The sequence below is a fragment of the Mytilus californianus genome, unplaced genomic scaffold (assembly GCF_021869535.1).
Source record: "Mytilus californianus isolate M0D057914Y unplaced genomic scaffold, xbMytCali1.0.p SCAF_5, whole genome shotgun sequence".
Lineage (NCBI taxonomy): Eukaryota > Metazoa > Mollusca > Bivalvia > Mytilida > Mytilidae > Mytilus > Mytilus californianus.
This window is the reverse complement of record NW_026262701.1, coordinates 73,236,428-73,252,856: the sequence shown is the minus strand read 5'-3', so window position 1 is coordinate 73,252,856 and position 16,429 is coordinate 73,236,428. Positions and strand designations below refer to the sequence as shown.

Below are 16,429 nucleotides of genomic sequence, written 5' to 3'. Positions count from 1 at the left end.
AAAATCCTCTGGTCAAACTGATAGTTCAGTATGGTTCAAACTAAAAACATATTCATTCAGGAGACTATTTAAGTATTTGTGTGTCAGAGAATAACTTAATTTTACTAAAATGCTTAAAGTTTTTAAAATAGAAAGTTGATAGCTTTGATATGTATACCTCAGCAAACAAGCAAAAATACAGATATTGTGAAAAACAGATTATTTGGTGATCGATTATTGGAAAAGGAAAGAACTCATGATCATAGTATACAAATTCAGAATGTTGAATAAGGTATATTTTTTATCAGTTTTAGGATTAGTTGCTTGCTATTGGTTCATGGTAGTATACCCTCTCCACACTAGCGGTAAATAGAGAACTATATTTAATAAGGTACGTGTGTCCGTTTGTTGCAACTTTTAATTCGTAACTAGTGGATGGATTAAAATAAAACTTTTCTGTTAATCTGCCACCCGAAAGTGTGTCTGTCTGTTGTAGATATAGTTGCTTGCAATTGGTTTAGTCTTGTACTCTCTCCACTCTCGGACAGGTTTGTATGAGAACAAGGAGGAGAAAATCCAAAATTGCTAAAACATGATAGAGGGACAAAATAAGACAATGCGGTTAAAATACTTATCGCGTTTTTCCTTGTCTGTTTAGCTATTTCTTTTGCATTTTGGTTCTTATTTTGAAAACTATAACACATAGACAGAAATTATAAATATATACTGAAGACAATGCAATGCAATACAAATAAGTATGTATGGTTAATCGAAATAATTCACTATCAGAATAATTGCCCTTAAATGATGATTGGTTTAGGGTTGTACCCTTTACTAGCTAGCGGTAAATGGAGGACTTTCTTGATTAGGGGTTCCGTCCGTTTAATTTACATAATAACTAGTGGAATTAGTTGCTAGCTATATGGCTGAAATACACTAACAGTAAATTATACTTTATTATAAGAATCATTGCCCTAAAATGACGATTGGTTTAGTTTTTTTTTTTACAATTAATGCCCCTTAATGACGAATTTTTTAGCTATTATTTTGAAAGTGTGATATAGAGAGAGACAGAGACTGTGAAGAGCAAAAATGATCAGATTACAAGATCTACAATAAATTCAAAAACCTTAAAGAATTATTGCCCTTAAATGATGATGTCTCCCCTATTTTGGCATTTGTCATAATAGAAAACATCTGACGCCACAATGGAAAAGTGATTGTTGTATGACGTCAATAGTTCACGCGGTGCAGATTCTCGGGTCAAGCGGCGCAGATTTCCAAATAGCAATAAGGTGTGACGATTTTTAGCTCAACTGACCCAAAGGGTCAAGTGAGCTTTTCTCATCACTTGGCGTCCGTCGTCGTCCGTTAACTTTTACAAAAATCTTCTTCTCTGAAACTACTGGGCCAAATTGAACCAAACTTGGCCTAAATCATCCTTAGGGTATCTAGTTTAAAAAATGTATTTGAAGTTCCCGCCCACCAACCAAGGTGGCCGCCATGGCTAAAAATAGAACATAGGGGTAAAATGTAGATTTTGGCTTATATCTCTGAAACCAAAGCATTAAGAGCAAATCTGACATGGGGAAAAAATGTTCATCAGGTCAAGATCTATCTGCTATGAAAATTTTTCAGACAAATCAGACAACCCGTTGTTGGGTAGCTGCCCCTGAATTGGTAATTTTAAGAAAATTTTTCAGTTTTTGGTTATTATCTTCAATATTATTATAGATAGAGATAACCTGTAAACAGCAAGAATGTTCAGTAAAATAAGATCTACAAATAAGTCTATATGACCAAAATTGTCAATTGAATCCTTAAGGAGTTATTGCCATTTCAAAGTAATTTTTTTCGTTAATTTTTGTAATCTTTTACAAAAATCTTCTCCTCTAAGACTACTGGTCCAAATTTAACCAAACTTGGCCTAAATCATCCTTAGGGTACCTAGTTTAAAAAATGTATCCAATGATTCCGCCCATCAACCAAGATGGCCACCATGGCTAAAAATAGAACATGGGGATAAAATGCAGTTTTTGGCTTATATCTCTGAAACTAAAGCATTTAGACAAATCTGACATGGTTAAAGGGTGTTAAAAAAACATTTAAAGCATTTCCAGCATTATACAGGCTCTGTGTGAAATAAATTTTGGAGCGGAGGAAAGGAAATTTTGCATTTTTTGTTAATTATCTTGAATATCATTAATAGATTGAGATATACTGTATACAGCAAAATATCAAGCAAAGAAAGATCTACAAATAAGTCAACATGACCAAAATTGGCAATTGACATCTTATTGGAGTTATTGTCCTTTAAAGTCATTTTCTGCAATTTATTGGTAATTTTTTAAAATCTTTTCAAAAATCTTCTGCTTTTAATTTAACTACTGGGCCAAATTAAACCAAACTTGGCCTCAATCATTATTAGGGTATCTATTATGATTTTAACCCTATTTTACATGATTTGCAAAACCACAGTAGATAAGATAAGATAAGATAAGATATTTTATTTCCAATTATGGGACCCAAAGGGCATAAACATTACAACATCAATAATTTTTCATAATACAATTCAAACAATGAGATAAAGTAGATACAAGTGAGCGACACAGGCTACTTGAGATAGAGAGAAACTGTAAACAGTAGTCTACAATGTTGAAGAAGCACATAGACCTAGGTGAGCGACACAGGCTCTAAAAGAGCCTCTAGTTATTTTTCTGTTCGAATGGCTTTTGAGGTTTTTCAAAGCATTTTCTATGCTAGGGTTAGCACCCCATAACTTCTATTTTTCTAAAAGCACCGAAAGTTTCTAGTATAAATTTAAGGTAGCACGTGTCATTGTGGACCTCTTATATTATTACTATAATTGTCCCCATCGCTCGATCTTGCAGCAATAATTATAAAATGGTCTCCATCCATCTGAAACACATGAATACTAATAGACCATTTGACAGAATACTTGCATACATGGTTGAATTATTTGTCGTCATATTCACTTGACCATACAATACTGTCATTTTGATTAAAATGATGTTTTACATGAGTTATGGGACTTTGACATTTTTTTTAGTAATATAATAATTACACTTTATGAATGCTTCTACTCTGAAACCGTTTTACAGAAAACTTCCATACCTTGCAGGATTATTTCCCATCATGTGCAGTTGACCACATTGTACGTCCTTTTTTATTCAACCATTTTTACATAAGTAATTGGACTTTGACCATTTTTTTTTTAATTTGAAAAATTACACCCTGTGAACGCAACTCCTCTGATACCATTCGACAGAAAGCTCTCATACTTGGCAGGATTGTTTAACACAGTATTTGACCTTGTTGAATAGTCAATTTGATTTGACCATTTTATAGGAGTTAAGGGACTTGAGCTTTGACTACTTTTGGACTTTCTTAACACAATGACACATTGTGAATGCATCTCCTCTCTGAGTCTGCTTGACAGAGAGCCCTCATACTTGGCAGAATTAATTGTTTGCCACCATATGTTATTTTTTAAATATTTTACTGTAAATTTGGTTTTATGATTTGTATGAGATCGAGTCACAGGCACTAGTCTCATAAGTTTTTTCCTATATACCTTAATATAATATTAAGGTATATAGGAAAAAAAAGTCCGAGACTAGTGCCTGTGGATCGAGTCATGTAACTTTCAACTGGCATATTTTTGACTAATGAACTACAATGACAACTTGTGAACACACCTACCCTGAGATCCGTTTGATGTGAGAAAGCGAGTCTCATACTTGGTAGGATTGTTTGTGATCGTGTGCTGTTGACCATATTGTACCGTCATTATGATTCCACCACTTTAAGGGAGAAATGGCACTTCGACTATTTTTTAGACAATTATATATGTTCTGTCTATGGAATGATAGGAACAAATGCAAAAAGATCGAATATATGTTAGTTCATGTTCAACAATTCTTTACTGTAAAAAACAATTGTGTCCCTTATTTACACAGCGCGGGAAATATTTTGATACGTTATCATTATTGGTGTCCAGTCCTTTCAGTACCTATTGAACAGTATACCTCTTTTGCCTTGTTGTTTACATGAATGAGCCTCCTCATGGGGTTTTTGATAATGTGATTACTTGGCTGTTTTTACAGTGATTATTTGATTACCATTACAAATATTTCATGATTATTTGATAATCTAGGACGGTATTTTTGATTATTTGATTATCTTGTTTAAAATATAATTAATGATTATCATGATTATGTGATTATATTGGCAAACAATTTGTGATTATGTGATTACTTGGACACCCCATGAGGGGCCACCTGAATAACTTAGGAGGTATTCCCATAGCAAATAAAACCCAACTTTTTTTTATATAACCTTAATTAACAAATTTAAACATAATTGAATATTGAAAAAAAAAAAACGAATATAGGTTTTGGAAAATGTTAGCAACAAACGTACATGTACTTGGTATGTGCTCCTAACTTAACACGATTGCTATATGGAAAACATTCAAACTAGAGACATTTTGATAATCTTGTAATCTTTGGAAAATCCGGCTTTGTAGCATTGGAGATGAATTTCATTATCTGCTAGAATATCCATTTTAAACGACAGTAGGAAATTCTACAACATCGAAAAATACTATTTGGCTCGTGTAAATACATTAAAGCTTCAAATACTGATGACCCAATTAAACAAAAAGTCAGAGCGAAAAAGATTGTGTAAGTTCATAAAGTGTGTAAAAAAACATGTTGGTCCTTTTGGCCAAAATGTATATTATTTTGAAACCACTGTATTGTATCATGATAAATGTTTGTAAATAGATGCATATTTTACATCCTCTCTGTACCTATATGTATCTGCAATGTTTATGAGAATAAAGATACTGATAATTGTTGAAAATAACCACTGAAAATGCAAAAAAAAAAACACCATAAAACTCCAACATTGTACACAATATATTAGTAGGAAGATATTATTTCAGTGACTTGCATCCGTGATTTTTTATAAATTTTATATTTTATATTGTTGTTGTTTTAGTCTGCTGGTCTAACTACATAAGCTCGCATTGCAATTTAAATTGTTTGGTTTCTTTATGCTAGCTACTAGCAGAGACGTATATAATATTATATGTCTCTGCTATTATACAAGGTTGCACATAGGATACATGGGGTGCTTATAAAAGAGATAAATTAGTCCTAGTAAAATGTGACCGGGCAAACACTAATAGCTAGTTTCAAAAAGTCCATGGTTACAGAATTTCTGGTATTTTTAGTCCCATGCTAGTATGTAATGTCTTCGGACAAATTTCCCTATGTATCCATGTCCATGTCTTTATATTCCGAGGTAAAAATGTCCTTGTCCTTTATTTTAGTAGGAAAATTCTTTGTACTGAAAGAAATTATTTACATGTAAACAATGGAATGTTAAATTGTTATGTTTCGATATTTTGTATCAGTTATACATTAATCTTTCATTATTTATTAAAATATGGGATTTCTTTTTATAAATATTAAACTGGACTTTGCAAGTTTCCTAAGAAATTATATCACAGACTTTTATCATGTGTATGACTAAAATGTTTGTTTCTTTATTTTACTCTTTTGAAATTTGATTAATATTAAAGAATGTCGTAAGAATGGAAATTTTCAAGAGACGGCTTTTTCCCTCAGAGAAAAATTGATAACAGAGACTTTATAACTAGGAAATCAGATTTTTCATTATCCAAATATTTTATCATCGGATTGTCATTTTCAGAAGTTTGATAAGATTTCGAAAATTTCTTGTGAAAAGATGTACCAGATATTTTACAAGCTATGTACTTATTTTCGTAGGAAAATATATCCTGGGACTTACTGTTCTAGTAAAATTATGGTAATGAACTTAACTGATTACCTAAGAAACAAAAAAACAAAAGAGGCATACATGCAGTCCTGCATGGGGACAACCTTTATTACTGGACATGATTTACTGTTACAATTGCATCATGCTTATATATAATTGGCGTCTTAAATTGATAGTAGAAAATCAAAATCTGTTTTGTAAAAGCCTAGAGTCAATACAAAGCCTTTAAATTTTAAGCAGATCGATCGAGTTAGACCAAGAATCTTGGTTAGAGTTGTTATTTCGAACGCACCTAACGTTTTCACAATAGGGTCGGATATGCGTTTGAAATTGCTTTAATCTTAGTTCAGGTCCAAAGCTTTCTTTACACAACAATACTTGCCACTCCACGTGTTTCCTTAAACAACTGAAGAATTTCACGATGTTTTTAATGTACTATGACAATGAAAATGGGGAACGTGTGTACACTTTAAAGGTAGTTAATTAATAAGTCCATTGTAATTATTTAAAAACAAACATTTTATAAATAATGAAGGGTTAAGGTTCATCATAACAAATGGACAAATATGGCCGTATTTTCACATCAAAAACTACTCTGTGTACAGACTTACCTGTGCGGTTTGGAAAGTTTTAAGGTCTGGCATCCACTAGATATATAAAAGTTAAATGCATTTTGTGTTTCAGAAAGATAAAATCGTTTTTGGATTTTGATGGGCATTTTTTTTCCTTCCTGCAGAAGGTGTAAAAATAAACAAACACCTGAATTGCATTTGATACTGTCCACTCAGTTACTACCTTTAACTCACCTATAGATGTGTAGATATCTATTGTCCATGCCAATCAAGTACACTCAATACAATACAAACCAGTTGTTACCTGAGAGGGAGCATCTCAAAGTTGTATCCCAACTTAGTTTATTTTTACACCTTCTGCAGGAATGAAAAAAATGCCCATTAAAATCCCAAAAAGATTTTACCTTTCTGATATACAAAATACATTTAACTTTTATATATCTAGTGGATGCCAGGCCTTAAAACTTTCCAAACTGCTCAGGTAAGTCTGTACACAGAGTAGTTTTTGAGGTGAAAATACGGCCATATTTGTCCATTTGTTATGATGAACCTTAATGAAATTATACAATAACATTGCACCTGTACAAGATACAGATACTTTATAATTTGCTAATCAAAGGCTAAGCGCCTACAAGGAGCAGAATAATTATACAGGGGTTCAAATTTGCTTGAAATAATGAAAGGTCCAGAACCATTTGAAATTTTCAGTGATATAGGTCCGTAAGAAATTCAATGGTCCTGTATAAAGCATCAGTGTAAAGAAATTATGGTAGGAGTCCTTCAAAAATGAAAAGTCCCCTCCAAGAAAAGACAGGTGCTGGACCTCGGAACCATACTAATTTGAACCTGAGACTACTATAACACATGTGTTATAGTAGTCTCAGTTTGAACCCCTGATTACATGTACAATGAATCGTACATAAATAAATATAATATATCAAATTCAGAGATTACAATGATATACAATATATACACTGAATCAAGAGACTTATAATACAATTATATGACTCTGACTGAATATAATTCCATTGTGTACATCTAAATTATTTCCTCTCAGAACAAGTAATTTTCCTAGTAAAATTGAGGACATGGACACTATTACCCAGGTAAATAAATCTGTTAACTTTGTAACTAACATATCACTAAAAGTACAAGTAGAAGAATAACATTGTTTTTGATGCTGACTTTATTAGGAAGAATATCAAGCGAGTAAGACAGGTTGAGCTGATATTTGAGCTGATCATAGTGATGGAGTCAGTATCTAAAAATGAGATGCCATTATTCTTTTCAATCAGCAATTTGACTCAACAATATGATTTTTACACGTACTAGTCACTAAACTTTGTGATAGTTGATCGGTTCAATGAGTTGTATAAATGAAGTCCGGTGCATATCCTTGATAAATTGACGCAGATGGACTTAAATGGGTGACGTTGCTGCACTGATAACAATGTACACAGGTACATGACATCATTGCTTAATATTTTCTAGTATTAGGTCCTGACCATGATCTATCAAGATCTTGGCTACTCCATTTCAAATTATATAATGGGGCAATAACTCTTTTCACAAAAACATTTTACGATTAAAATTGATCGTTAGTTATACAGAAATATTTCATGACTTACAAGTATTTTTACTCTTTAAGATTTTTTGTGAAAAGAGCCCAAGAATCGTAACGTTGACTGGAGATTACCAGATACAGGCCAATTTTATCATATATACTGGATTCCAATATCAAAGCATTTAATCGTGTCAACTCTTTTTAATTGTATTGCATGTTTTATTTCAGAAAATAGATCCAGAGGGGAGACCAACGCTGTCTGCACATCCTGCAAGGTTTTCACCTGATGACAAATATTCAAGACATAGAAACACAATAAAAAAGAGATTTGGTATTCACCCAATACAGCAACCAAAGATGGAAATGTGAAATAAGCACAAGGATCATTTGAAAAAAAAGACAAAATGTCATTTAGAACTTGAAAAGAGACAAAAGATTTTTCATACTGTTAAAATACAGATACTTTTATATAACCATTTGTAAACATACTGATGAACACATCTGTAAAGACTTGTCTGTGTAAATAAATGTTATTACTATTGGAAAAATAAAAAAAATCAATATATCTGAATTTTCCAAGTTTTGATTGAATTGTACACATACTGATAAACACATCTGCAAAGACTTGTCTGTGTAAATACATGTTAATACTATTTGAGAAATCAAAAATCAAAAGATATATTGAATGTTCCTTAGTTTAGATTGGATTGGACAAAGTCCAAAACCGGCTAGTAGTATGGTGATGGTGTGACAGTGAAAAGTCTATTTTGTGTAATCAATAAGATTTCTGAAACTTCACAGAAAGTTTGAAAACATGTTTAAGATGTGCACCTGCTATTATTGAATTGTTTTAAGAATTTTTTCCCCATTTTCCAGACTTGGTAACTTTTTTTTCGGCAAAATTTCAGTCTTTGAGATTGAATGAGTTTTGTGTGAGCAACTCCTACTACAGCTTTCAACCCAGACCCATGAATTTTTACAGAAAGATCAGACACTTGCTATGATGAAATTGTTTTAGAATTTTTTTCCCATTTTTCCTGACTTAGAAACTTAGTGATTTTCATCAAAATTTGTAAAAGACTGTACCAGTTTCAATGAGGATCCTTGAAACTTCACAGTTAGATTGCACACTAATTGAAGTTGTGCACCTGCTATTATTGAATTGTGTTAAGGAATTTCCCCATTTTTTCGAAAAATAGTAACTATTTTTGTTTTCAAAACAGATTTTTTGAACTTCTCAAAAAGTTTGCAATCCAATTTAGGCTTTTTTCACAATTTTGAATTAAATATTTTTCATTGTACACCAGGAGTTTATGAACAATTTTTATACGACCGCAAAAATTAAAAATTTTTTGGTCGTATATTGGTATGACGTTGGCGTCGTCCGGCGTCGTCGTCGTCGTCCGGCGTCGTCCGAAGACACATTGGTTTTCGCACTCTAACTTTAGTTTAAGTGAATGGATCTCCATGAAATTTTACCATAAGGTTCAATACCACGAAAGGAAGGTTGGGATTGATTTTGGGGGTTATGGTACCAACAGTTAAGGAATTAGGGGCCAAAAAGGGGCCAAAAATAAGCATTTTTGTAACTTCCAGACAATAACTTGTGTGTAAGTGTATGGATCTATCTGACATTGTACCACAAGGTTCCATATCACAAAGGAAAGGCTGTAATTGATTTTGGGGGTAATTGCCTCAAAATTTTAGGAATTAGGGGCCAAAAAAGGGGCAAAAAACAAGCATTTTTCTAGTTTCATGACAATAACTTGTGTGTAAGTGTTTGGATATTTCTGAAATTGTACTACAAGGTTCCATATCACAAAGGGAAAGCTGGAATTGAGTTTGGGGGTAATTGCCCGAAACGTTTAGGAATTGGGGGCCAAAAAGGGGCCAAAAATAAGCATTTTTCTAGTTTCCAAACAATAAGTTGTGTTCAAGTGTATGGATCTCTCTGAAATTGTACTGCAAGGTACCATACCACAAAGGGAAGGCTGGGATTGAGTTTGGGGGTGATGAATCATAAGGGGGTTCAAAAAATTTGGGGGGGGGATTTTTTTTTTTCTTTTTTTTTCTTTTTTTCCTTTTTTTTTTCTTTTAAAATTTTCCATTTTAAGTTGGTTATTTCTGATTAATATTTAAAAGCAAATAATAATGATATGGTAGGAGATACACACCAAACAGGATGTGTAAATTATTATCTAATAAGTATTGTGCAATAGCAAGAAATTTTCAATTGCACAGTATTGCACAATAGCAAGAAATCTTCAATTGCACAGTATTGCGCAATAGCAAGAAATCTTCAATTGCACAGTATTGCGCAATAGCAAGAAATATCCAATAGCACAATATTGCGCAATAGCAAGAAATTGTCAATTGTACAGTATTGCGCAATAGCAAGAAATATTCAATTGCACAGTATTGTGCAAAAGAAGATACTTCGTATAAATTGCTTATTTCTTGATCAATTTCAATGGGGTTTTATTCTTGAAATCTTGGGGTTCTTTAATATGCTGAATCTAACAGTGTATTAAGTTTTTGGATTTTGGGCCCCGTTTTTAAATTGGTCCACATTGAGGTCCAAAGGGTCCAAAATTTAACTTTGTTTGATTTCATCAAAAATTGAATTATTGGGGTTCTTTGATATGCTGAATCTAACCGTGTATTTAGATTCTTAATTTTTGGTTCCGTTTTCAAATTGGTCTACATTAAGGTCCAAAGGGTCCAAAATTAAACTTAGTTTGATTTTAACAAAAATTGAATTTTTAGGGTTCTTTGATATGCTGAATCTAAACATGTATTTAGATTTTTGATTATGGGCCCAGTTTTCAAGTTGGTCCAAATCGGGGTCCAAAATTAAACTTTGTTTGATTTCAACAAAAATTGAATATATGGGGTTCTTTGATATGCTGAATCTAACCATGTATTTAGATTTTTGATTTTTGGGCCCTGTTATCAACTTTGTCCACATTGAGGTCAAAAGGGTCCAAAATTTAACTTTGTTTGATTTCATCAAAAATTGAATTATTGGGGTTCTTTGATATGCCGAATCTAACCGTGTATTTAGATTCTTAATTTTTGGTTCCGTTTTCAAATTGGTCTACATTAAGGTCCAAAGGGTCCAAAATTAAACTTAGTTTGATTTTAACAAAAATTGAATTTTTAGGGTTCTTTGATATGCTGAATCTAAACATGTATTTAGATTTTTGATTATGGGCCCAGTTTTCAAGTTGGTCCAAATCGGGGTCCAAAATTAAACTTTGTTTGATTTCATCAAAAATTGAATTCTTGGGGTTCTTTGATATGCTGAATCTAACCATGTATTTAGATTTTGGATATTGGACCATAATAGGTGAATGTCCAATTTAAAATTTTTAAGTTCTTAGACCACATTCATTCTGTGTCAGAAACCTATGCTGTGTCAAATATTTAATTACAATCCAAATTCAGAGCTGTATCAAGCTTGAATGTTGTGTCCATACTTGCCCCAACTGTTCAGGGTTCGACCTCTGCGGTCGTATCTGCGCCCTGCGGAGCATTTTATTTAAGGTTAAGCTGTGGCATACAACTAAGAGAGCCACTGAGGATGTTGCTAACTTGGAACAGACACAGCAAAATTTGGCAGGACTAAACAATTTAACCCTGTTAAGAATTATGGCTAATGACATGAACCACTGTCTCCAAACATGGCTGAAACTATTACATAAAACAGAAAAATAAACAACATAATTTCTAGAAAATTGCTTAAAGAACAATACTTGCTGCCATATATATGCTAAATAATACATTTGTTATCCTGAATAACTGAAACTGTCATCAAACTGTAGTGAAAATAGAAAAGTTTATCTAATTTTCTTATGTTTATTAATGGTGAAAATTTCAATTACAAAGCTTCTTATGAATAACTTGGTGAGTGTGCTCATTGTTTGTCTGTTTTAAGGAATTTCCCTGAATATATTCACTAAATTAATATTAAAAATGCACTTGGAGAGCAAGAACCACACAAGCAATTGTGGCTTCTTTGAGCTATAGAAAAATACCAGGTGAGCAATTGAGATAGTTTCAAGTTTTTCAAATAAATTTTTGGTAACAGTACAGTATGTTAAAACTGCTGACAATACAAGATAATGTCACAGTGTATCTTCTTTTGATATAAGAGGCCTATTCACAAGCGTATTGACACACACACACAAATATGTTACATACTGGCTATTTCGCTAACTTTTAAAATATGGCTACACTTGATAAAAAAAGAACATGGAATGTGTAAGATAATTAATTAAAAACTCCTGGAAAATTCTATTAAGGTCATATTGGTGCAAAATTTTGTGACTGAAATGATGAATTGATGAACCCCTTTTAGAAACTTGTATGACGATCCCAGCCCCCATTACACACTGCCACTATACTGCTAATAAAAAGAAAATTAAACAAAAAACAACAGCATAGTCTCAGATTCGATGTTGTATGTTCGATTGGTGAGTGGATAGTTTGAACGTATCACTGTTGCTGTAAGAAACCATATTTTCCTTTTGTATCTTTCGCCTCTCTTTGAAGGGAAAAAGATATTCTTTACCACAATTAAATCATTGATTTGTTATATACAAATCCTTGATTAAGTGAAGAGAATAGATAACATCTACAAACGAATAATACCGTGTTTTTTTGGTATATGGTTATTTCCGAATACATTTAGAGAAAGTTGAAAGGTTGTCAAGCAACTATGATGGAAGACTGTTAAGTTCACAATAATACAGAAAACCCGGTTTACTGTCAATCTGACATATCATTTTTAGTCTCGCCTGCGACACAAGTCGCGGAAAGCTAGACAGCTAGGGATAGTTTTTCCGGCTTCGGCGTCAACAATTGTTAAGTTTTCTGCTTAAGTTGGTTTGGTAGGATCTATTTGTAATAGATCATTGATATTTAATATAAAGTTGCATTATCATCTGTACATATCAGTTTAACGACTATTTCGAGGTCCTGCCCCCTAGGTCATGGTCCAGCGACTAAATCAGCAATTTTCAATGTAAAGTTTTCTGCTCAAGTTAGTTTGATAGGATCTACTTGTGATAGATCAATGATATTTTGTATGAAGTTGCATTACTATCAGTACATATCAGTTGGACGACTATTTTCAGGCCCTGCCCACTAGATAGTGGTCCAGCGACTGAATTAATAAACTATAATGCTGTCCATCAGATCGTTTTTATACGACGCAAAAAAATTTTGTGGACGTATATTGGTATGACGTTGGCGTCGTCGTCGTCGTCGTCGTCGTCGTCGTCGTCGTCGTTATCGTCCGTCGTCGTCGTCCGAAGACACATTGGTTTTCGCACTCTAACTTTAGTTTAAGTGAATGGATCTCTATGAAATTTTACCATAAGGTTCAATACCACAAACGGAAGGTTGGGATTGATTTTGGGGTTATTGTACCAACAGTTAAGGAAAAAGGGGCCAAAAATAAGCATTTTTGTAACTTCCAGACATAACTTGTGTGTGAGTGTATGGATCTCTCTGACATTGTACCACAAGGTTACACATCACAAAGGGAATGCTGGGATTGATTTTGGGGGTAATTGCCTCAAAATTTTAGGAATTAGGGGCCAAAAAAGGGGCAAAAAAACAAGCATTTTTCTAGTTTCATGACAATAACTTGTGTGTAAGTGTATGGATCTTTCTGAAATTGTACTACAAGGTTCCCATGATATCACAAAAGAAAAGATGGAATTGAGTTTGGGGGTAATTGCCCAAAACGTTTAGGAATAAGGGGCCAAAAAAACCTATGCTGTGTCAAATATTTAATCACAATCCAAATTCAGTGCTGTATCAAGCTTGAATGTTGTGTCCATACTTGCCCCAACTGTTCAGGGTTCGACCTCTGCGGTCGTATCAAGCTGCGCCCAGCGGAGCATTTTATTTTCTGAATTTTATGCCGAAAGGCGAGACATATCTCTGTGTCAACAGTTTATTTTGTTAAATATTTTCTCACTTTTGTAACGATCGAGTAGCTTGGTTTACCGTTTTTACCTAATAATTGTTGGTCTTATTTCTATTCTTTTCTAGTTTTTCTCTTCTTAATCTGTTGATTTTCTTGGCCATTTCTATCATTGAGTCGGTCAATAAAATCGGAAAGCAGCTTGGATTGATAGACTGTTCCATAAGTTTTACAGAACCGTTTTTAGAATGGACAGTTTTGTATTTCATACAACTTGTTACACCTAAATTATATCTAAGTCGTTCGTTAAACTTTTCCTGTAACTCTATATTGTATGATACATTGTGTTGTTGGTGGGCTTCTTTATTTCCGGCTTCCGTCGTTTGATGAACAGCAATAATTGTTTCAGTCGTATCTATAACGGAAAAATTCATCAATCTTGCATTTGCAACAATCCAGTTGTCAAACCCAGGTCTTCCGACTACTAAATCCGGTGCATCTTTCCACGGATAACCACTTGTTGTTATGAAATAGTCGAGTGCATCACCAGCATATAGTTCTCCTCTCTCAGAGGCTTTTAGAATATTTTTAGAAGACGATGCTTCAATCTCTGTCACATTGACTACATTTATTCTTCTTCCGGTTAGTAATAATTCATTAGTTTCTGATAAATTACTTTGCAAAACGACAATTAAAGTTTTAACTATTGAATCTGTGAAAAGAATATCTGAATTTGAATAAGCAATAAATGAAGATGAGAAAGATTTTTGAATGTCCATGTACATATATTTTAGGATCGGCAAGCCGATGGAAGATTTTCTTATAGGCATAACTCGCCATCCTCTTGATTCAGCTTCCTCCCTTACAAACTCCTCATTCGAAAACAAAACGGGCGTGCCAAACGGTGACAAAGATTTCCAGTTCTTAACTGTATTATTATGGCACAAATATTTTTCTTTTGTTGCAGTCCATGTAGTAAAAAGTATGAACAGTGGCGTAGATTTCCTAGAGCCAATAAAGCTTTGGTATACAGGAATTACCTTCGTGTCTATGTAGCCTTTTGTGAGTTCTGTAAATTGAATTTGCTCCAATAGCATTTTAAATATTCCGATAAAAATGAAGCATATCAAAATGCGTTTCTTTTTAAATAAGTTGATCATCAGTGTGTTCCTGTTCATACGTTTTCGCCACTTTTAGATTAAGGACAGTGGTGAGTGCACTTAGTAGTGGTAAAGTTGAAACGTAGTGTATTTTAGCATTTTCTGAGAGAGGATGGACAATATGGCTTTACTGAAAAGAAACACAGAATAATATCTTTAGAATTGTATTGTTTAAGGAATAAGAAAAATATATGTGTAATATCTCATATTCAGATTGGACTGGTTCATGTTTTTTTTAAAGAAAAAAAACGTTCTTCAAGCAATACGAAAAAGTATCTAAAAAAAAATTATCGATTGTCCGTCCTTCCGTCTGTCTGTCTGACCATCCGTGGGTGGCAACACTTTTTCTTATCCCTATTTACAAATTCTGATTTTAGTGGAATAAGGCCAAGTGCCCATAAGTGCTTTAGATTGTTCAGGTTTTAACGAGATTACTTTCTGCTGTTAACTCTATCTTGACCAAAATAGAATTAAGAAAGAGGATAATAGGTTGACCATATTGACGTTCTCCTGAAGCCAATATAATACATTGTAGCTTTCTAGAATTCTTCAATTGCAACAAGGCGAAAAAAGTGGGTTGTCCAACTCCTATATTCTTAAGTTGCGTTAAATAAAGGAGAGGGATAAAAGCAGCGAATACTAAATAAATAGATACTTACATATACATGTATTACATATTAATGTATAGTATTAGATAAATGTTTAATTCTGTTCGTGGTTCTAAACCATAAGGCCACGCCAATTTTTCTTTTAGTGTTCTAAGCACCCCACTTTTATTTGGGATGTTAAAGAAGGAAATATCAACAACTGGTTCTAGAATATCAGAAGTTTTTTTTTCAATTGGTACCTGAATAATCAAGCTTGCTCGCTCCTATAGTTACAAATTAAAATTGGACAAATATCGATGTATATTTTTACGTTAGTAAAATGGAAATGTTTTTTTATTTTATAAATCTGAAAAAGAAACTAAAAATGTCATAGTTGTGGCCTCAAATACATTTAAATTTGTGGTGTATGATTTAGATCAAATATTACACATAATGCACTGTCAACAATCGCCTTTGTGAAGGTTAATTGATTGTATCAAATTAATGTATATATATCTTTCTTATATGCATAACGAAGTTCAATAATTTTTGAATTAAAGAATATGTCTCCCACATGAAATGCTTTGATTCGTTTCCGGATTAGGTCCTTTTTGTTTTAATAAGCTCTTCAACGTTTGTAGTTGGACTTTGTATTAAATAGTTGGCTTCGAGCTTCACTGTAGAGACATACGTTGTCGAAATGCGTTTCTGGTGCAGTAAAATTGGTACCGTTAATAATATTGTAGATTTCGGAGACAATTTATCCTGTAACTGATTGGGTTATTGTATCCCGCGCGACGCGT

General features: G+C 33.1%; 1 protein-coding gene across 1 annotated transcript; it reads right to left on the bottom strand.

Moving 5' to 3' along the window:
* Positions 1 to 13,964: 13,964 nt before the first annotated feature.
* Positions 13,965 to 15,163, bottom strand: LOC127701427 (uncharacterized). The gene has a single exon (XM_052205303.1). It carries the CDS (start codon positions 15,055 to 15,057, stop codon positions 13,972 to 13,974), a length of 1,086 nt encoding a protein of 361 aa, XP_052061263.1. The 5' UTR covers positions 15,058 to 15,163; the 3' UTR covers positions 13,965 to 13,971.
* Positions 15,164 to 16,429: the final 1,266 nt, after the last annotated feature.

What these genes read in the sequence shown, in the direction of transcription:
- LOC127701427 (XM_052205303.1), bottom strand. Translation starts at nt 15,057, where the DNA reads ATGAACAGGAACACACTGATGATCAACTTATTTAAAAAGAAACGCATT.